This window comes from Salmo salar, chromosome ssa28, assembly GCF_905237065.1.
Source record: "Salmo salar chromosome ssa28, Ssal_v3.1, whole genome shotgun sequence".
NCBI classification, from domain to species: domain Eukaryota; kingdom Metazoa; phylum Chordata; class Actinopteri; order Salmoniformes; family Salmonidae; genus Salmo; species Salmo salar.
The window spans coordinates 27,410,338-27,432,020 of NC_059469.1; the positions used below are offsets into that span (position 1 = coordinate 27,410,338).

General features: G+C 40.2%; 1 protein-coding gene across 37 annotated transcripts in view; it reads left to right on the top strand.

The window, feature by feature from the left end:
• The window catches only part of dst (dystonin), a 187,008-nt gene extending 168,543 nt beyond the window's left edge, over positions 1–18,465 (top strand). For 20 of the 37 annotated variants that reach the window (XM_045710343.1, XM_045710342.1, XM_045710362.1 and 17 more), the window contains 19 exons: positions 884–1,053; positions 1,353–1,512; positions 3,277–3,471; positions 3,768–3,896; positions 4,551–4,694; positions 6,170–6,358; positions 6,639–6,774; positions 6,999–7,159; positions 7,511–7,673; positions 10,242–10,396; positions 10,484–10,558; positions 10,695–10,712; positions 11,853–11,957; positions 13,436–13,553; positions 13,906–14,022; positions 15,305–15,498; positions 15,887–15,997; positions 17,070–17,202; positions 17,337–18,465. In XM_045710343.1, coding sequence (XP_045566299.1) covers positions 884–1,053; positions 1,353–1,512; positions 3,277–3,471; positions 3,768–3,896; positions 4,551–4,694; positions 6,170–6,358; positions 6,639–6,774; positions 6,999–7,159; positions 7,511–7,673; positions 10,242–10,396; positions 10,484–10,558; positions 10,695–10,712; positions 11,853–11,957; positions 13,436–13,553; positions 13,906–14,022; positions 15,305–15,498; positions 15,887–15,997; positions 17,070–17,202; positions 17,337–17,590 — 2,727 coding nt within the window. In that variant the 3' untranslated portion in view covers positions 17,591–18,465. The remainder of the gene's footprint in view (positions 1–883; positions 1,054–1,352; positions 1,513–3,276; positions 3,472–3,767; positions 3,897–4,550; positions 4,695–6,169; positions 6,359–6,638; positions 6,775–6,998; positions 7,160–7,510; positions 7,674–10,241; positions 10,397–10,483; positions 10,559–10,694; positions 10,713–11,852; positions 11,958–13,435; positions 13,554–13,905; positions 14,023–15,304; positions 15,499–15,886; positions 15,998–17,069; positions 17,203–17,336) is intronic. The other 17 variants (XM_045710360.1, XM_045710367.1, XM_045710378.1 and 14 more) reach the window with 10 other exon arrangements.
• The last annotated feature ends 3,218 nt before the right edge of the window (positions 18,466–21,683 follow it).

Sequence of the window (21,683 nt, forward strand, 5' to 3'; positions counted from 1 at the left end):
TAGCAAAGCAAAACATCTCCAGCAGGACTGTAGTCATTTATCAAAGCTGTTCTTTAAAACCACAGCTTTTTAGGGGGGGGTTTTCTAGTGAGACTTCAGATTGGGATTTATACATTATAGTATACAGTACACATTAGTGCCTTTAGTGTCAGAGACTAAGCTATCCAGTTGTTGTCTTGCACTGTTGTGTGTGAGGATTGTTTGCTAATCCTATAATAATCCCTGGATGTACGGAATGTATTAGGGATGCCCTGATTTCAGAAACTTTTAATCCGTGTGGATGAAAGATGCTGGATTTTGACCCCTTTTTTTCAGCCACTGCATTGTGTCCTTTATTAACAACTAGGTCACAAATTAGAATCCATGACAGAATGTAGACGGTACACTCTTAGAAAAAAGTGTTCCAAAAGGTTTCTTCGGCTGTCCCCATACGAGAACCCTTTTTGGTTCCAAGTAGAACTCTTTTGGGTTCCACTTGGAAACAAAAAGGGTTCTTCAAAGGGTTTTCCCATGGGGAGAGTCGAAGAACCCTTTTAGCTTCCTGATAGCACCTTTTTGAAGGAATCTACAGTTAAATCATACATAGTGCCTCTGGATTAACTCAGCTGTAGTTTCTCAGTTGTGCTGTTGACGATTTGTCAATTACGTAACAAGACAGAAAGTGAGACCATGGTCAGATTGCTTAGGCTATTGTTCTATTATGGACATTTCACTGTTGGCTGTTCAGCTGTCTAGTCTAAAATCTACTTGTTTCTCTTTGCCAGACACACCGTATAAACCTTGAACGGCCTGAAGACGAGGCTAAAAACCATCCACAGACTGACTTGGACAGCTTGAACTAGCTTAAATAATGACCATGTCTCTCCAACTTGGGTTCATGCAGGAGTTCCAGAAGGTGCTGGGGAGCAAGCACTCAGTGTATGACACCACCAGTCGTACCGGACGTGCCCTGAAGGATAAGACGTCACTGCAGGACGATAACCAGAAGCTGGACGACATGCTGAGTGAACTGAGGGACAAGTGGGACACTGTCTGTGGCAAGTCAGTCGAGAGGTAAGGGGACATGACTGGCACATTGCTGTGTAATGGACACACAATATGCATATTCATTATATATTTTACTGTCATCTAATCGTGATGATGATGATGGATACTGAAACTGTCAGCTTCGTGAATACTTTTGATTGATTAAACTATAATTCTTCTCAATGCAGAATGCACCTGTAGAGTTTCTGCTGATAAAGTGTGATGATATTACATAAATAATAGAAAACAGTGATAGTTTAGTGATATTTTCTGCTGTCAGTGGTCATTATGTATTTTCACTAATAATGATGTGTATTTCCTTTCAGGCAGAACAAACTGGAAGAGGCGTTGCTGTTCTCTGGTCAGTTTACTGATGCCCTGCAGGCCCTGATTGACTGGCTGTACAGAGTGGAGCCTCAGCTGGCCGAGGACCAGCCAGTACATGGAGATATAGACCTGGTGCTCAATCTCATCGACAGTCACAAGGTAAATAAAGGAAACATTTGTACAATAGATCTTCATTGTCCAGCCGCAGAGCAGTACCCTTGGAGCAGTTTGGGGGGGGGTTAAGTGCTTTGTTCAAGGGCACAATGGCAGTAGGTGCCTACTTGCAGAATAGATCTGTTCAAACTCTGGGCCAAAGCACATTCATCTAACTGAATTCTAAAGCTGAAGCATGTCCTATTTGTGTACCCTGTGATACTGTACTGCGTGTGGTTTTGCTGTTCTCATTGTTCAGCGGATTTTATTTTCTCATTCCTTCCGGTAATTAATACACCCCCCCCCCCAACCATAGCCGTTTGGCGGAAATAGAAATTGTGTTATGTGGCAAAACGCTGTTTGAATTAGCAGAGAAGCGAGATTGCTGAGGTATAGTGAAATAAAGAGTGCCTGGCAGGATATCTGAGTCACTACACTGAGGTAGATCCACAGTCAGACCTTCAGTTCAGTCACCCTCCATATGGCCTTCAAAGGCATCCAGATGACTTCATGAGGGTGCAGAAGTCAACTGCTCCAATTGGAAGTGTTTTTGGCACAATGTTAGTGTGTTAGCTGGATCGGTTTCAACCTTGTTGAACTGTATTATTCCAGGCTGTATCACATCCGGCCGTGATTAGGAGTCCCATAGGGCGGCGCACAATTGGCCCAGCGTCGTCCAGGTTTGGCTGGGGTAGGCCATCATTGTAAATAAGAATTTGTTCTTACTGTTCTTAACTGATTTGCCTAGTTAAAAAAAAAAAAAAATAAAATACAAAAAATGTATCCCTATTTTTCATAATCAGTGTTGATTTGGTCTAATTTGTTTTGGACCACAGTTTAGCTCTGAGGGTCATGGGGCTAGATGACTGTTTATAACCTGGTGTAATTTATCTTGGCTACTAGGTATATTCTAGTAGAAGCCATAAGCTGACGCACACCCAAAAATGTTTTGTAGAGGTGCTGACTAACAGAGAATAAACTATAAAAAGAAAGTCAAACACTGTAATTATGCTCCCAAACATTTAATGGGTCAATCTGCAAGTGCCGAAACATTGGTTGCTAGACCCATTAAATGTTTGGGAGCATAATTAGTGTGTGACTTTCTTTATTTCTGTACGTGGGGTATCATAGCAATAATGACTTGTGATGTGGGACTCTGCAAAGAGCAGTATATGGATAGATGGAGTTTGAGGTTATTGGGTGTGGGGGTGGGTGTGTTGATGTGTCTGTTTGTCTGTTTACATGTGTCTCTGCATCTGTGTGTAGTCTTGTATATGTCTGTGTGTGTATAGTGTAGTATATATCTGGTGTAGTGTAGTATATGTCTGGTGTAGTGTAATGTAGTATATGGCTGGTGTAGTGTAATGTAGTATATGTCTGGTGTAGTGTAGTATATGTCTGGTGTAGTGTAATGTAGTATAAGTCTGGTGTAGTGTAGTATATGTCTGGTGTAGTGTAGTATATGTCTGATGTGGTGTAGTATAGTATAAGGCTGGTGTAGTGTAGTATATGTGTGGCGTAGTGTAGTATATGTCTGGTGTAGTGTAATGTAGTACATGTCTGGTGTAGTGTAATGTAGTATATGTCTGGTGTAGTGTAGTATAAGTCTGGTGTAGTGTAGTATATGTCTGGTGTAGTGTAGTTTTGTAAATGTTTGGTGTAGTGTAGTTTTGTAAATGTTTGGTGTAGTGTAGTTTTGTATATGTTTGGTGTAGTGTTGTATATGTCTGTGTGTAATGTCTCACTAGTTCTCTTTGCTGTGTCTTCCAGGTGTTCCAGAAGGAGCTGGGTAAGCGGACAGGGAGCGTTGCGGCCCTGAAGCGTTCGGCTAAGGACCTGATTGAGAGCAGCCATGAAGACTCCTCCTGGGTCAAAGCTCAGATGCAGGAGCTGAGCGCTCGCTGGGAGACGGTTTGCGCTCGCTCAGTATCTAAACAGACCCGGCTGGAACAGGCACTGAGTCAGGTAGGACTCTTACTATGCCAAACCTCTCTTCATCACTCATTCAAAATGGTGGTGTTCCAAGACATCTTTTTATGCAGTTTCACAGATGATCAGATCTCACAAAGGCCGAAGATCTGTTAAAACGTCTCAGAAACATCATTCATATGGTCATAGCAATTCATAGCAATCGTTTGAGGAGTGCAGTGTGTCTACAAAAAAGACGACGCCACCATTAGGACCTGGCTGAGTGCTTAGAGGAATGCTTTGGGGGACTTGTGTGTTTATGAACCTCTCTTTCCCCTGTCCCCTGGCTGCAGGCTGAGGAGTTCCACTCTACAGTCCATATGCTGCTGGAGTGGCTGGCCGAGGCCGAGCAGAGCCTGCGTTTCCATGGCACCCTGCCCGACGACGAGGAGGCCCTCGGGGCTCTTATCGACCAGCACAAGGCAAGTGACCTTTAGCCTGGAACATTGTCATCCTATAGAACAACACAGTGTTTCCCTGCAGATTATTTTCCAGGCAGGGCACAAAGGTCTCTAAAGCAAAATCCATAACATAGAATAAGTTCAATAGTTGAAATCAGACCAAATGTGAAATGGTCATAGGTGAAGTTGTTTTGGGCTGTTTAAAGGTTTGTATATACTGTAGGGGTGGGGTTTGCATGGAATAATTTTAATTGTAAGCAAACTAGTACCTAGCTCAACCATATGGCAGTTAAGGCTGCTATTTGCAGAGACTGTGGGTATGTTTCATCATTCTTTTCTGATGAGGCTTTCTCATAATGTATTGTTGATGTTTAAAACACACTTCACTTTGACTGTCTCCACACGTCTGTCAAGCTCGCCAGTAAAAGTTGAAATGCCATACATGGATTTTAGTTCGTGGTTTGCTATTCCGTGCCAACTACTTCACAATATTGAGTTTTTCTCAAGCATGATCTCACTGGATCTAAAATAGTCTCCCCTGACTTCACATTGCATGACGTTCTTCATCTCCACTTGATCAGGTATTGACAGAGGAACAGAGAAATTACTTGTTGGCTGCTACGTTTTCCCGCAAATATTGCCGATTGCTAATGGAAACCAACGGTTCTCTTTCAGGAGTTCATGAAGAAACAGGAGGAGAAGAGAGTGGGCCTGAACAAAGCCACCAGTATGGGGGAGGCTATCTTGACCATCTGCCACCCAGACTCTATCACCACCATCAAACACTGGAACACCATCATTAAAGCCCGCTTCGAGGAGGTCAGTGAACACCTACATGCCTGTCTGCTGTGCGTCATACTGGAAGGTGAGAGATCATAGGCCTATATCATGGCAAAGCAGTCTGCCAACTCCTTACATATCGCTTGCATAACCTCAATGCTTGGCAGAAAGTTTCATCACGTTTCTCAATCATCCCGATACATTACTTTGTCACTTGGCTGCAACTAACCATTGACAAAGTGGAATGTAGCCATGAATGTAAATCTTGTTGTTGGGGCGTCAAAATAATAATTCTCTCTTAGAAAAAAAAGGGTTCTTTGCGCAGGGATAGGGTTCTACCAAGAACCGTTTTCACCAGAAGAACCGTTTTTGAAAGAAATGGTTCTCAGATGATTCTTTGGAAGGTAGGAAGGGTTCTACATAGTACCCTTCTGAGTCTGAATAAGCTTTTTTATTGTATATTTTTCTCTTTCTTTTAAATTGTGCCTGAGCATTAATGGTTACCTCAGTGTTTAAACTTTAACATCAGGAGTTAGAGTAATCTTATAAATGTAAAAAGATACGTGTGAGAATGTTTTAAACTGTATATGGGTATATTTATGTATGTACTGTATCGGGCTGGGTTAAATGCAGAAGACGCATTTCAGTTGAATGCATTCAGTTTCGCAACTGACTAGATATCCCCTTTCCCTTCCCTATCTGGTATTTCCTAGTGTTGATTTTTCATTTTCACTCTGTTTAGAGTAAAACACTAAAAACTATACCCATCATTATCATATTTCCCAGCATGCTCCATTGCAGGATTATTTTCAGAATTGTTTGTTTCAATGTCTGTGTTTTTGCATATACATTGATTGGTTGATTAATCTTGTGCTACACAAAAATAAATAACGTACACTTGTATAAACTAATCCAATCTGTTAATAGTTATACTTATTGCACCCATTACTGAGATTGTTGTCCTAGTTTAGATCATTTAGGTAGTCCCATTAATCAATATTCCCTACCCTGGCAGTCATTCTGGATATCCTCACTCTGGCAATAGGAATTTTGCATCACTTTGCAAGCCAGGTAGAATCCTTCATAGAGGGTTATAAGAAGAGCCTTTAGCAGATTACAGGGTTCTTGATAGAACCCTTCATAGAGGGTTCTAGGCAGTACCCTTCATAGAGCATACTATGTGGAACCATTTACAGGGGGTTCTGTTAAGAACCCTACATAGAGGGTGCTAGGTAGAACCCTCTGCAAAGGGTTCTATCTAGCACCAAAAAGGGTTCCCCTATGGGGACAAACCAAAGAACCCTACATGATTCTACTTAGCACTAGGTTGTTCCAATGTCTCAGTGGGTTTGAGCATGGTGCTGGCAACACCGGAGTTGTGGTCTTGAATCAGCATGGACCACATATTACTGAACATGTATCACTTTCAACTGTGAATCGCTTTGGATAAAAGCATCTGCTAAATGACCAGATGTAGGCCTATTAAATGTATTATTCATGTTTCGCCATGTTAGGTCCAGGCGTGGGCGCGGCAGCACCAGCAGCGCCTGGCCATAGCCCTCAGTGATCTGCTGGCCACTAAGGAACTGCTGGAGGGTCTTTTGGGCTGGCTGCAGTGGGCTGAGACCACACTCAATGACAAGGACAAGGAGGTCCTGCCTCAAGAGATAGACGAGATCAAAGCCCTCATCGCTGAACACCAGGTAGCGTATGACCAAGAGCTTGACAGTGTCTTTATTAAAGAATGTTAAGGGTTTGGGCTATTACTTGGTGCTTGGTTGACCAAACATTCTCCACTGCATGCAATATCAATGCTGTTCACTACTTGGCTAGTAGTACTAGAAATGTTAATAGAAGATGCTATTGTAGGTCTAATAACATGAGTTACTGTATGTGTACTCTGCATGCAGTACATTACCTTTGAAGTGAATACAGTATACAGTACACACTGAAAAAATATGTTTTTTCTGGGTGGCAATGCAGACATTCATGGAGGAAATGACCAGGAAGCAACCAGATGTTGACAAGATCACCAAGACACACAAGAGAAAGGCTGTGGTCGGGAGCGAGCCTGCCAGCCAGTCCCATATCCCTGTCCTGGAGAAAGGAAGAGGTGGAAGTATGTACCCCTCCCAGGACCCCCTTAAAGGCCCTGAACTCAGCCATCTGGCCCAGCTCTGAGGCACTGCCTTCACCATGACACATCATCCTCATACATTACCTCCTATGCTCTCTGTGTGTTATGTCCCCAAAATGATATCATTCCTATGTTATTTTTGGTATGGAACCAAAGTTATACAATGGAATAGCGGTATCACTAAACAGGTTGTTTTTCACCTACAGGAAAGCGTTCTCCCACACAAGCCATGTACCCATCTTCACAGCCTCCCATAGAGACCAAGAACCCCAGGGTCAACCTATTGGTAAGCAAGTGGCAGCAGGTGTGGCTACTGGCCCTGGACAGGAGGAGGAAACTCAATGATGCCATGGACAGACTTGAGGAGGTAGATCATTTAAACCTCTGTTAGCTTATGAAAAATGTCCTGTAATGTTTCAATGTTCTATTCGTGTCAGGTATAAAGTGTTATGTATTTAAAAGTGTTTTGCAATTATTAGTATTGTAAATTCTGCATTTCTTCAGTTTTAAATAATAATAAATAAACTCAAACTCAAAAACATGAATGTTAATTACTTTATTTGCTTCATGGAGACATTCAGGAATTACATTTTAGAGATGTTGAAAATAATGTGTATTACGCCAATAAGCAAGCTAGCTTGTTAATGTCCGTACCATCACTATGCTCAATACAATGTATATCATGGTGTATAATGTATAATGCTTGATTTTCTTTCAGCTGAAGGAATTTGCCAACTTTGACTTTGATGTGTGGCGGAAGCGCTACATGCGATGGATGAACCATAAGAAGTCGCGTGTCATGGACTTCTTCAGACGCATTGACAAGGACCAGGATGGAAAGGTCACCAGACAGGAATTCATAGAGGGCATTCTCTCCTCCAGTAAGTCATAGTTCTGTTAAGACCTATAACCTCTTCACATTACCAGGATAGTAGGATCAGGAGTGTATAAAGTCTCAGATCTATTGACTTACAGGTGTAGGATCTTAATTTGACCAGTTTCTCACAGCAGGAAAATAATCCTGCAGCAACAGGAAATTTGAATTATTGTGTTGATTATAATTAATGCAAAGAACAGAAATAGGACAGCACTCCGGTAAATAAACTTAAATTGACATATTCTTTTTGCCGCACGAACGTTTGGGGTATGAGCCCTTCTTCAGCAAGCAAGGCAATGGCAATCAATGTCACAACATAAAGACCTCACAGGTGGGCATAATTCTAAATTCCCAGTCAGTATTGGCCCAATCAAGAGATCCCAGCAGAGGGAGCTGTTGGGGAAACATGAAAATCAAATAAAGATAGACACATTATGATGTCATTACCTAAAAGCCTTTTTAAACCTTGATTACACTGTGTTTGCATTTCCCTCGGTGCAGGAGGTTTCCTGCAACAACAGGGTGGTTAAAATAAGATCCTATATCTATATACGCTTCACATTACAGAGCCATGCCAAGCTGAGCCGTAGTGGGCTGGCCTGGTTACACATTAACCATAGATGTTGTAACTACAATGCTGTCAGAAAGTAGTTACACCCTTTAACTTTTTCTAGTTTCAGTTACAGTCTGAATTAAACAGTTATACAATTTAGATTTTGTGTTGCAGGCCTACACACAATACCCCATAATGTCACAGCGGAATTATGTTTTTTAGACATTTTTACAAATAAATACATTTTTTAAAGCTGAAATAAAAAAATAAAAATATATATCTCTTTGAGCATGGAGAATGTATTAATTGCACTTTGGATGGTGTATCAATACACCCAGGCATTACAAAGATACAGGCGTCCTGTCACGGTTGTCGTCGGTTAAGGAGGACCAAAACGCAGCAGGAATGTTGACGCTCATCTTGTGTATTTATTTACCAACTAAGTGAACATCAAAATGAAAACAAACTTACAAACACCGAAACAGTCTTGACCGGCACACTCAGCAAAACAAGAAACAATCTCCCACAAACACACAGACAAACACACCCAACTAATATAGGACTTCCAATCAAAGGCAACACCACACAGCTGCCTTCAATTGGAAGTCCACCCCAATTAACTCTACATAGAAACAGACTACCTAGACTAAACATAGAATTACATAAACATAGATCATAAACCAAAAACCCGGAAATACTAAATCAAACGCCCTTTTACCAAAACACCACCCCGAACCACATAAAACAAATACCCTCTGCCACGTCCTGACCAAACTACAATAACAATTAACCCTTATACTGGCCAGGACGTGACACGTCCTTCCTATCTCAGTTGCCGGAGAGGAAGGAAACCGCTCAGGGATTTCACCATGAGGCCAATGATGAATTTAAAATAGTTACACAGTTACAGAATGGCTGTGATAGGAGAAAACTGTGGATGGATGAACAATATTGTAGATACTCCACAATACTAACTAGAGCTGAGCGTTTAACCGGAAATTTCTATAATTGTTCCCGTTTTAAAACAACTAATTGACTGACGTCAGTTAATTATTTGAATTCCATTTAGTTCCGTTTTTTTCGGTGCGCTCAATTTGCAGTTTCTGTAGTGATAAATCAGATCAAGCCTGAACTGTGCTGTGTAGTAGTGTGTTGCAGTTTCCAATGGCCAATATTCTACATATTGTAGTTTAGTGCAGAACATGTGATAATTAACTACAATGACCATAATGCATTGCGCCCTTGCATAAACTTGTATTGTGTGTAGATGGGTAAGAGAAAATAGCAATTTATTCCGGTTTCTATATTCAGGCTGTGGAATAAGTCAAAGGGTATGAATACGTTCTGAAGGTACTGTATGCTAGAAAGAACAATGTGAAAAGAAATATCAGAGCCAGCACAGTACTGTTTATGGCCTAGATTCACAAAACCTTCTTAAGAAGAAATGTCTTCTTAACTGCCATTTTTTCCTTAACTATATATAAAGTTAAGCAAAGTTACCATTCCTCACAAAGGTTCTTGGAAATGTTCTTGCGCTATTTCTTATGTTTCTCCGTAAGCAAAAAGTTAAGAAGAAATTCAATTCTTGGAAATGTTGTCATTCCAAGATAGACCCTTGTCTTAAACTCAGGGCAGTGAGAGAAAAAGCAAATGAAAGCAATTGAACATGTATTGATTTTATGTATTGATTTTAAACCCAAGAACATGTTTTAGAACAGTAATCTCAGTATGAAATATGCTAAAATGATTGTCATTGCTAGCTAGATAGCTAGCTAAACAGTTGCCTAGCAACAAACATCTTAAGAAGATTTGTAAGAAGATATTTGAGAAGTTCATAAGAAAATCATTAAATCTTAAGATATTGTTGAGGAATTGCACTTATGAATCTTCTTACGTTTTTGCGTAAGAAGTGTTTTGTGAATCTGGGCCCAGATCAGTACACTAGTGTAAAAAGGCATTGGAGTGTCGTGTCCAAGAAATCAGAGAATTCTTACGGCTGTTTTTAATTTTACGTCCCAGAATTCCCCACCAGTCGGCTGGAGATGAGTGCGGTGGCAGACATATTTGACCGGGATGGTGACGGCTATATTGACTACTATGAGTTTGTGGCTGCCCTTCACCCCAACAAAGAGGCATACAAACCCCTCACAGATGCAGACAAAATTGAAGATGAGGTACTACATGTGTTGTAACTCAGACAATATGTACAGTATTACCTGTCTTCATTGTAAAACATGTCTAAATAATGTCATTCTTTATAGGTTACACGCCAAGTGGCAAAATGCAAGTGTCCTAAACGATTCCAAGTTGAGCAAATTGGTGCCAACAAATACAGGGTAAGAGGATTTTTCTACCACCAACACATGACCTTCACTGTTACATAATGTCCTATCCAATTTGTATGGTTTATAGTGAAACGTTTGCTCTCTGAGAAACTAATGTGAATCTTTTCATTGTTCCTCCCATGCCCAGTTCTACCTTGGAAATCAGGTACATATTTTTGTTGTCTGTGATGTGGTGCTGTGCCCTAATCAACCCCTCCTCTCCTTTTTCTTGGCCATGTTTCTTTTCCAATTAACATTAACATTTTGCCAAGAGTCTTCCATAATGTCATCAGAATGGAACTCAGAAGTAGCTACAGCAGACAGCAATAATGCTTTCAGACCTTTGCAGTCACTCGATCCTGAAAAGGCCAACTTTTGATTAGTTGTTAATTAGTCTATGATAATAACAATAACTGTGTGCGTAGTTCCACTGGCATAAGTAGTTGGGATATAGGATCGGGTCTGACTGGCTGGCGTGGGAAAGCAGCTGGTGCCTATGAGTGGTGCAGCGGAGGACCATTGACATAGTAGTAGCCTGCTAGTAAGGACTGTGGAATGACATAATCCCCCTTTGGGTCATGCCAAGAATTAAATGGTCGCAGTGTCATAAATGCACCTTTGTAAATGTAACCTGCACTGGTTGATTGTGCAGGTAAACCTAGTGGCAGTAACGTTCTTATTTAGATAGGTAGGAAATAAGATCGACCTTATGATCATTACTAAAGCAAAAAAAACGCATTTAAAGCAGTCAAGTGTTATAATGCTTTGAAGTAAAATGCTGATTCAATTATTCCCTCTTATTCCTTAATGCTTTTGCATTTCAAATAAGAAAGAATAGGTTTTCTTGCCCAACACTATTCCACACAAATCTTCTTATCTCTCTATGTGCATTAATTGAACCCTTTGCCAGTTTGGGATTTATAATGCTTTTAATGTGTGCTTGTCTGTTGCTTCTCTTTTATTTCCTGGAAATGAATTGTCTAAATAATGGCTGACATGTCTTTGTGTGACAGCATTCAAAGCTGGCCAAACGCCTTTCCATTGTTAGGGTATTACCCGGCTTGTTTTTATTTATTCCGTTCTAATGTGCAAAGAAATGCATGTTGCAATACTACATAACTCATATAATATTCATGGGCCATATGCTTTCTGAAGATGGATGTAAAACGATGATGGGGGTGTTGCTGGGGAGAATTACTTTATAGGGGGAAACATATATACACTGTACATATATATTTTGTGTGTCTTCTGCACCAGTTTGTATTAATTTATTACTCAAAATCAACTGAAACAATTCTTTTGACAGTTTGGTCTGGTTCACTGCTTACATGACGATGAGATTATAACAAGCAGGGACAGTCAAAATCTAACCCCCCACCTACACGTTGCGGTATTGGAAAGCTGTATTCTGGTAAATGGCCATTCTTCTCGTGACTATTCTTCAGATCATTCAAATCATCACCTTTACTGTACTCGATCACACAATTCACCAGTGGCATTCAATCATTCCTGGGAATCACAGTTTGATGAATTCAAGTGAGAGTGTTACAATAGGCACCTAACTGCAGGCTCATCAGTGTGTGGTCATGTGTGATTCTTACACCGTGGTTGACTAGAGAGAGACTATTCAATGCCATCCCCCATGTTGTCCCTCAGTGTCTCATTGAAGCTGAGCTGCATTGGTTCCTGCATCAATGTCAATGCATCCTCTATGACTATGGTGGTTTGTACTGTACTGATAGAAAGTGCAGGTGTCACGTTGTTGGTTTTGCAGGAGATTTTGTCTGTTTTGTCCGTTTCTTTTATTTGCTATGACGTGATAATGTTCGATGGAAAGCATGAGGCCGTGATTGTTGTGTTGTCAAATCTGCTAACACCATGGCCATATCCAACTGGGTGACCTCACCTCATGACGCTTGGCTGTTTGTTCACCCTCCATGTCAGGCTTGTTTGAAAGCTTTGCAAGATTCATGCAAATATCCCATAGTATTCAGGAAAAACAATGTGGCCCAAAAAAAGGTAAGGATGAACCACAACTCTATAGTGCACCCTAGTGGTGGAAGGTCCTCTCTTCTGCCTAATGGTCTTTATATGATAAAACCTGTCACAGGAATTCCCAGGTGAAAATGAGACAAAATAATTAGAAAACATTCCAATATTAGAGATGAATACAAATATTGCAACCCTTTGTAACAAATTATTCACTTACTAATTATTACATTTACTTAACACTTAATCATAAGGGATACATAACATTGTCATAACATTGATATTAACAACATATGCCCTTACCAGTCATGTCAAGATGCCAGTTGTTATATCATGATTATGACAGATGTATGTAGGCTACGATAAGCCTGTTGACAGGGGGTATGAAGTAAAGTGATACCCATTTCACCTCAATTACAAATCAATGTATCACAATTTCACAAGTCACAAACCAATCCTACCTTGTTGACAATGATGAATGCACTAATACAATCCGAGAAGGTAAAACCAGTTGGATTGACCCTTTCATTTGTGTCTTTGAGAATGAAACCTTGATGTTATTGCTTTGTGTCTTAATCAATGGGCTCAGCTGAACAACAATAAATAGAAACCAGACAGAGAACATAAGACAGATGATGTCACCTCTCATCTAGTGATGAAGTGAAATCCATTTTAGTGAAATCATATTTCATATTTATAACTGGTCGTTGTACTCTACAGTTAGAACATGCAATGTAATCAGGCACAAACTCCTAAGAAGGAGAATCTTCTTCCTAACACATTATAGCATCTGCTGGTTTCTGGTGTTGCACAGCTTCAAGTCTTGTCCAGTGTTGTTGATGCAGAGTAGTGCTCAGTGACTCCTCACCTTCCTCTCTGTCCTCCCTCCTCCCTCTGCAGTTCGGAGACTCTCAGCAGCTGCGTCTGGTACGGATCCTACGGAGTACTGTGATGGTGCGCGTGGGTGGAGGCTGGATGGCTCTGGATGAGTTCCTGGTAAAGAACGATCCGTGTCGAGGTAAGATACCCGGCAGAACACTGGAGGGGAACATTTTATAAAATGTAATTCATTGTAATGAAGGCAGATTACTGGATTCGGTATCTCTTGTGTGTCACTTCTGTTTTAATCGTCTACTTTTAGATAACGGTGCTACTGGTGATTTAGTATTTATTTCCATGGGATTTGATGTGATGTTATGAATGCTTGTTGTCCTCTGCCTGTCAGGTTTCTCTAGTTCTATGTTGTCCCCTGCCTGTCAGGTTTCTCTAGTTCTATGTTGTCCTCTGCCTGTCAGGTTTTTCTATTTCTATGTATTTCTATGTTTCTGCTAAAAAATTCCTTCCTACTGCTCCTACTCCTTCCTTTCCAGTTCATCACCACGGGAGTAAAATGTTGCGCTCGGAATCAAACTCTTCAATTACTCAGTCTCCTATAGGTTGGCAACAAATCTCACACTTTCTCACCTTGCTCCATGAACCCCCCAGTGGTATGTTTCTGCATCACTGTGTGTTCGGGTGTTAGTGTGGGTGTGTGTACATTATGGTTGTGTTGTAGTGCTCCTCGTGAATGGCGTTCCCATAAAGTGGCTCCACTCGCCTGTCATCCAGCAGTCTGTGGGTCTTCATGCATGCTGTCGTTATCGCTGATTCACATCATCTGCTTCTGAAGTGCTTCTTACTTACTGACCTCCAGGCCAACAGCGACTCTCTCTCTCTCTCTCTCTTTCGCACTCTGGTTCTCTCTTTCTTTCTCTCTCTTTCTCTCTCTGGTTCTCTCTCTTTCTCTCTCTGATTCTCTCTCTTTCTCTCCGGTTCTCTCTCTCTGATTCTCTCTCTTTCTCTCTGGTTCTCTCTCTCTGGTTCTCTCTCTCTCTTTCTCTCACTCTCTGGTTCTCTCTCTCTCTCTCTCTCTCTTTTCTCTGGTTCTCTCTCAAACTTTCGCTCTCTGGTTCTCTCTGTCTTTCTCTGGTTCTCTCTTTCTCCCTCTCTCTCTTTCTCTCTCTTTGGTTCTCTCTCCCTCTCCCTCTTTCTCTCTCTGTTTCTCTCTCTCTCTAGTTCTCTCTCTCTTTATCGCTGGTTCTCTCTCTTTCTCTCTGGTTATCTTTGGTTCTCTCTCTCTCTCTCTCTTTGTCTCTCTCAGCATGTAGCACCCAGTGGCTCTGTGCACCTTTTCTTTTGCAATTCCGTTTTCAAGTTTGTGTTGACAATCACTGTAATTGACTGTTTCCACCTAAGGACTATGGGGGGGGGGACTCATTTATTTATGGCTGATGTTCTAAGCCACTGGAATCCATCATACGTTTTTTTGTGACCAGAGATTCTTCTTCTTGAGTTGAAAAAGAAAGTCAGCTATTACACCTTTCTTTGGTTTTGTTTCAGGAGGTTGGGGTGACGTGGGCTGTCTTTATAGATTTGTATGAGTCAATCCGTTGTAGATTAAGTTCATATGATTCTCTATTGGTTAAAGGAATCACTAAATTTACTATAAACGGCCGTATGCTTTCAGTGAGTTCGCCGGTGTGGCTAAGTGATGTGAAACTGCATGTCCTTCATTTACACTCTGTTATTTGCACAATAGTCCAAACACAAATACTTTAGAGAACAACCTGTATTCATTTCAATTGGTCTGCTTTTTCCAAAAGCAGGTACTCATCATCCATTGACTCACTCCACTGAAATGAATTAGGTTCACCTAGTCAATCAGTCATACACCAACAAACATGCGTATGCCTCATGTCTTACTGTGTGCTGTCATATTTTACCCCCCAGCCAAAGGAAGGACAAACATGGAGCTGCGAGAAAAGTTCATTCTCCCAGAAGGCACCACTCAGGTGATGGCCAGCTTCCGGTATAGAGGTCGTAGGTCGCGGCCGTCGTCACGGGCTGCCTCTCCCAACCGGTCAAACTCTAACCATAGCTGTCCGGCCCAGCATAATAACCCAGCCTTGACCAGCACACCCAAGGTAAGAGACGTCCACGATCTGGATGCCTCATCTTTTGACTACATACTTCTTCTTCCACAGCAAATACATTTAATAACTTGACTGACAACAGAGAAAAATTGCATAATGACTTGTGGTTGATGACCTTAGGAAGCTAGTTGTATTTGAAACATTTCTAGAGAAACAGTGTGTGTCGGTTTGTCTGCCATTCCCCACATGCTTCCAACCATATCTACAGTATGTTTAAAATAAATCCTTTTCGTTGTTTCATATGTTTTTTTTTGTAGTTTGATAATTCGTTTGTTTTGTCATATCATAACTATTATTTTAGTCTACCTCTGCTCTTTTTAGTTGATTTCTCCATCTGAATCCCTGTGTTTGTGTGTTTGATTTGCCATTATTCCCTCAGACTCCCCAACACATAACCCGCAATTATGATAAACCCTGGCTGACAAACAGCAAACCCTCCAGTCCTCTAAAATCATCAGACTCCTTTGAGAGCCAAGGTTCATCCTCCGAGGTATAGTGAATCAACAGGACCTGAAACGCTCCAGAGCTCTGAACCTAACAACTACTACCTTTTACTATACACTCTTAGAAAAAAGCGTTCCAAAAGGGTTCTTCGGCTGTACCCATAGAAGAGTCCTTTTTGGTTCCAGGTAGAACCCTTTTTGGTTCCAGGTAGAACCCTTTTAGGTTCCGTGTAGAATCCTCTGTGGAAAGGGTTCTACATGGAACCCAAAACATTTCTACCTGGAACCAAAAAGGGTTCTTCAAAGGGTTCTCCTATGGAGACAGCCAAATAACCCTTTTAGGTTCTAGAGCGGACCTTTAAAAAACATAGTGTACCATCCAACTGAAATCTATAGTGTCTGAGTAAAAGAGAAAGGCCCCAATAATAACTACTTAAATAGCCCTACCCTTTCCCCTTGGCCCTAACGGCACAATATTTGAAGATCTAAAGGATCTCTGCATAGGTATAAATGGTGGAGCTTCCACCATATTTGCTTATACCTTACAGATATACTAGCATTGAAGTGTTAGAGCCAAGGGAAGGTGTAGGGAGCAAATTGTGATTGGAGAGAGCACATAAGCTGTTTATTTGTTTTTCTATTAGATTCTATTAGATTCCAATTTCAGTTGGGTTTTTAGTTAGGATGCTTTAAGTACTGGCTGGTGATTGTGATGGAACATGAGTCATTCTCTCTGTTGACTGGAAAAAACAGTCTATTTCCTTCTCTAACTAACTCAAACTAAGATCTGAACTGCTGTTCTGTGTTGCATGTTCAACTGTTTATCTGTTAATCCGCTGTAAAGGTTTAGGTTGTTACTGAAACATCAAACATTACATGTAACTTTTCATTCAACAAAATAACTCCTTACATTGGAAGTTCCTGGGATTTCATCCGATTTCATCAGAATACCACATTGCATAACATGCTAGTTAGAGAATAATTGCCAATGTTAATAAGAGTCAATGTACTATAGTAGATCATCAATTTAACTACAGCATACACTATTGTCTTGTTCTATGATTTCCCATTGTGTAGCTATTAGTTTCTAAATGCCAACAAATGCTCTGTCTTTTCCAGAGCATCCCGATACAGGGAAGCAAACTGCGGCTCCCTGGATACTTGTCAGGAAAAGGGTTCCAGTCGGGAGAAGAGCAGGGAACCCTGATCAATGCTGCTGTGATGAAAGCACGGGGGCAGGCAATAGGCTTTGGTGAGTAGAGAATTATTTTGAAAAAGCAGTGACTGCTTTCTAGCTGCTAAACGTCTTTGCTTTTTGGCTCTGCTATTAAAGTTGCCAGTTGCTGTAACCAGACAATAAGCGTACCGGAATCTTTTGTTCCCCAGAATCGAGAAGACCCGGCAGCCGACCTGGAAGTAAAGCAGGTAGCCGAGGCAGCAGCCGGAGGGGAAGCGATGCTTCAGACTTCGACATCTCCGATATCGCATCGGTGTGCTCCGACACGTCGGAGATGGTGGGTGACACCAGTCGGGCCACACCCCGCTCATCGTCACGTCAACACGGAGGCAAGCCTTCCAAAATCCCCACTCCGCAAAGGAGGTCGACCCCCAGCAAACTGGCCAAGACCTCCAAGAGATAGTCATTTTCCTTGAGACAACTACGGTAGCCCCGTTGGCCCAAAGTGGCCTCCTGGTTCCACAAGACGTATGGAGACTGGAGACACATGAACTGACACTAGAGACTGGTGTATGTGTTAATTATTTAAAGTGTTGCGAAGATGTTAAATATTCTGTTGAGAGAGAAAATGGTTTAATATTAAGTGAGAATGGAATGTCAATGGCCTTGTGTATTTGTCTTAATGTATTTTATTTTCTGTGAATAATGTCAAATTAATATGATCATTTTATTTTATTGACGCTAAACCTGAAGAGGTACAAAAAGCTGAAAGGAAAAAAAACATGGAAAAGACTACATTGTATGGTCGTTCTAACACTTTTACACACTAATGAATGGTAACGCACAGCATTGTGCTCTGAGAGAGTTACTGAATGTACTGTAATTTCTGTATGCTGACATGCGTGTGACAGACGGTGCATCACGCTACTCTGTGGGACACCAATGATCTATTATCTATTTAAAGTGCAATGATGTACTGCCAAAATATGCATTTAAAGGGCAATACAATATACATGTAGCCTACCACATAGTAAACACTGCAAATAATGATGTTCTGACAGAGAAGACCGTTGAAGGCAAGTTCACGCAGAAACCCCTCAATATCCAGGCTTTAAAATACTTCAACTTTCCTTAGTACCTGCAGGTAATACTGTTTTGTTTGGTCAACTTACAGTGATGTGTGCCATTTTACCTTGAAGAGGGGCCTCCCGGGGCCCTGAGTAGACATTCTTTAGTGCATCATCATGTCAGTGTATGGTTCATTTTGCTGGAGTGGAAAGGATTACTGTAACCTTTTTGTAATAAATTTGCTTGCAGAAAGCTACCATGGAATACTGAGATGGCTCACACAGTTGTCTGTTTCTTTAAATATTATGTTATAAATTATTATTACATTATAATGTATTATTTCTGTAGAATGACCTGATAGGATGCAGCAGAGAGACAAAGAGAGACAAAAGGAATCTAGCATCATATGGAAATAGTCCAACTTTACCTTATATACAGTTCATTCGGAAAGTATTCAGACCCCTTCCCTTTTTCTACATTTTGTTATGTTACAGCCTTATTCTTAAATTGATTAAAAACACACAATACCCCATAATGACAAAGCGAAAAAATTTTTTTGTGAACTTCTGATAAAAAACAGAAATACTTTGTTTACATTTGTATTCAGAACCTTTGCTATGAGACTCGAATTTGAGCTTAGGTGCATCCTGTTTCCATTGATCACCCTTGAGAGGTTTCTACAACTTGATTGGAGTCCACCTGTGGTAAATTCAATTGATTGGACATGATTTGGCAAGGCACACACCTGTCTATATAAGGTCCCACAGTTGACAGTGCATGTCAGAGCAAAAACCAAGCCATGAGGTCGAAAGAATTGACCGTAGAGCGCCGAGACAGGATTGTGTCGAGGCACAGATTTGGGGAAGAGTACCAAAACATTTATCTAGCATTGAAGGTCCCCAAGAACACAGTTGCCTCCATCATTCTTAAATGGAAGAAGTTTGGAACCACCAAAACTCTTCCTAGAGCTGGCCGCCCGGCTAAACTGAGCAATCAGGGAAGAAGGGCCTTGGTCAGGGAGGTGACCAAGAACCCGATGGTCACTCTGACAGAGCTCCGGAGTTCCTCTGCGGAGATGGGAAAAACAGAAAGACAACTAGCTCTGCAGTACACCACCAATCAGGCCTTTATGGTAGAGTGGCCAGATTGCCACTCCTCAGTAAAAGGCACATGACAGCCTGCTTGGAGTTTGCCAAAAGGCACCTAAAGGACTCTCAGACGATGAGAAACAAGATTCTCTGGTCTGATGAAATCAAGATTGAAGTCTTTGGCCTGAATGCCAAGCGTCACGTCTGTAGGAAACCTGGCACCATCCCTACGGTGAAGCATAGTGGTAGCAGCATCATGCTGTAGGGCTGTTTTTCAGTGGCAGGGACTGGGAGACTTGTCAGGATCGAGGGAAAGATGAATGGAGCAAAGTACAGAGAGATCCTTGATGAAAACCTGCTCCAGAGCACTCAGGACCTCAGACTGGGGCGAAGGTTCATCTTCCAACAGGACAACAACCCTAAGCACATAGCCAAGGCAACGCAGGAGTGGCTGCTGTACAAGTCTCTGAATGTCCTTGAGTGGCCCAGCCAAAGCCCGAACTTAAACGCGATCGAACAATTCTGGAGAGACCTGTAAATAGCTGTGCAGCGATGCTTCCCATCCAACCTGACAGAGCTTGGGAGGATCTGCATAGAAGAATGGGAGAAACTCCCCAAATACATGTGTGCCAAGCTTGTAGCGTCATACCCAAGAAGACTCAAGGCTTTAATCGCTGCCATAGGTGCTCCAGTAAAGTGCTGAGTAAAGCGTCTGAATACTTATGTAAATGTGATAATTCCGTTTTTTATTTTTAATAATTTGGAAACATTTCTAAAAACCTGTTTTTGTGTGTAGATTGATGAGAGGAAAAAAACTTAGAATAAGGCTGTATGTAGGCTACTTTATGTATAAGGCTGTATGTAGGCTACTTTATGTAGGCCACTTTATATAGACTACTTTATATAGGAGACTTTATATAGGATACTTGATATAGACTACTTTATATAGGATTCTGTATATAGACTACTTTATATAGGAGACTTTATATAGACTACTTTATATAGGAGACTTTATATAGGATACTTGATATAGACTAATTTATATAGACTACTTTATATAGGATCCTTTATATAGACTACTTTATATAGGCTTCTGTATATAGACTACTTTATATAGGAGACTTTATATAGACTACTTTATATAGGATCCTTTATATAGACTACTTTTTATAGGCTTCTGTATATAGACTACTTTAGATAGACTACATTATATAGGCTACATTATATTGGCTACTTTATATAGACTACTTTATATAGACTACTTTATATAGGATCCTTTATATAGACTACTTTATATAGGAGACTTTATATAGACTACTTTATATAGGATCCTTTATGTAGACTACTTTATATAGACTACTTTATATAGGATCCTTTATATAGGATACTTGATATATACTACTTTATATAGACTACTTTATATAGGATCCTTTATATAGACTACTTTTTATAGGCTTCTGTATATAGACTACTTTAGATAGACTACTTTATATAGACTACATTATATAGACTACATTATATTGGCTACTTTATATAGACTACTTTATATAGGATCCTTTATATAGACTACTTTATATAGGAGACTTTATATAGACTACTTTATATAGGATCCTTTATGTAGACTACTTTATATAGACTACTTTATATAGGATCCTTTATATAGACTACTTTTTATAGGCTATTGTATATAGACTACTTTAGATAGACTACTTTATATAGAATACTTTATATAGACTACATTATATAGACTACTTTATATAGACTACTTTATATAGACTACTTTATATAGAATACTTTATATAGACTACTTTATATAGACTACTTTATATAGATTACTTTATATAGACTACTTTATGGAGACTACTTTATAAAGACCACTTTATATAGACTACTTTATATAGACTACTTTATATAGACTCCTTTATATAGACTACTTTATGGTGGCTACTTTACATAGGCAACTTTATATAGAGTACTTTATGTAGGCTACTTTATATAGGTTACTTTGTATAGATTACTTTATGTAGACTACTTTATATAGACTACTTTATATAGACTACTTTATATAGGTTACTTTGTATAGATGACTTTATGTAGACTACTTTATATAGACTACTTTATATTGACTACTTTATATAGACTACTTTATATAGATTACTTTATATAGACTACTTTATGGAGACTACTTTATAAAGACCACTTTATATAGACTACTTTATATAGACTACTTTATATAGACTACTTTATATAGACTACTTTATATAGGCCACTTGAGCTAGAGTGCTCTATAAATAGGCCAACTACATTTCATCAGTCGATAGATATAGTTTCACCCAAGAATCCTTGAATTTTGGAAAATGTGGAAACTTGAACTGTTACATTTCAACATGGTCCGTATAT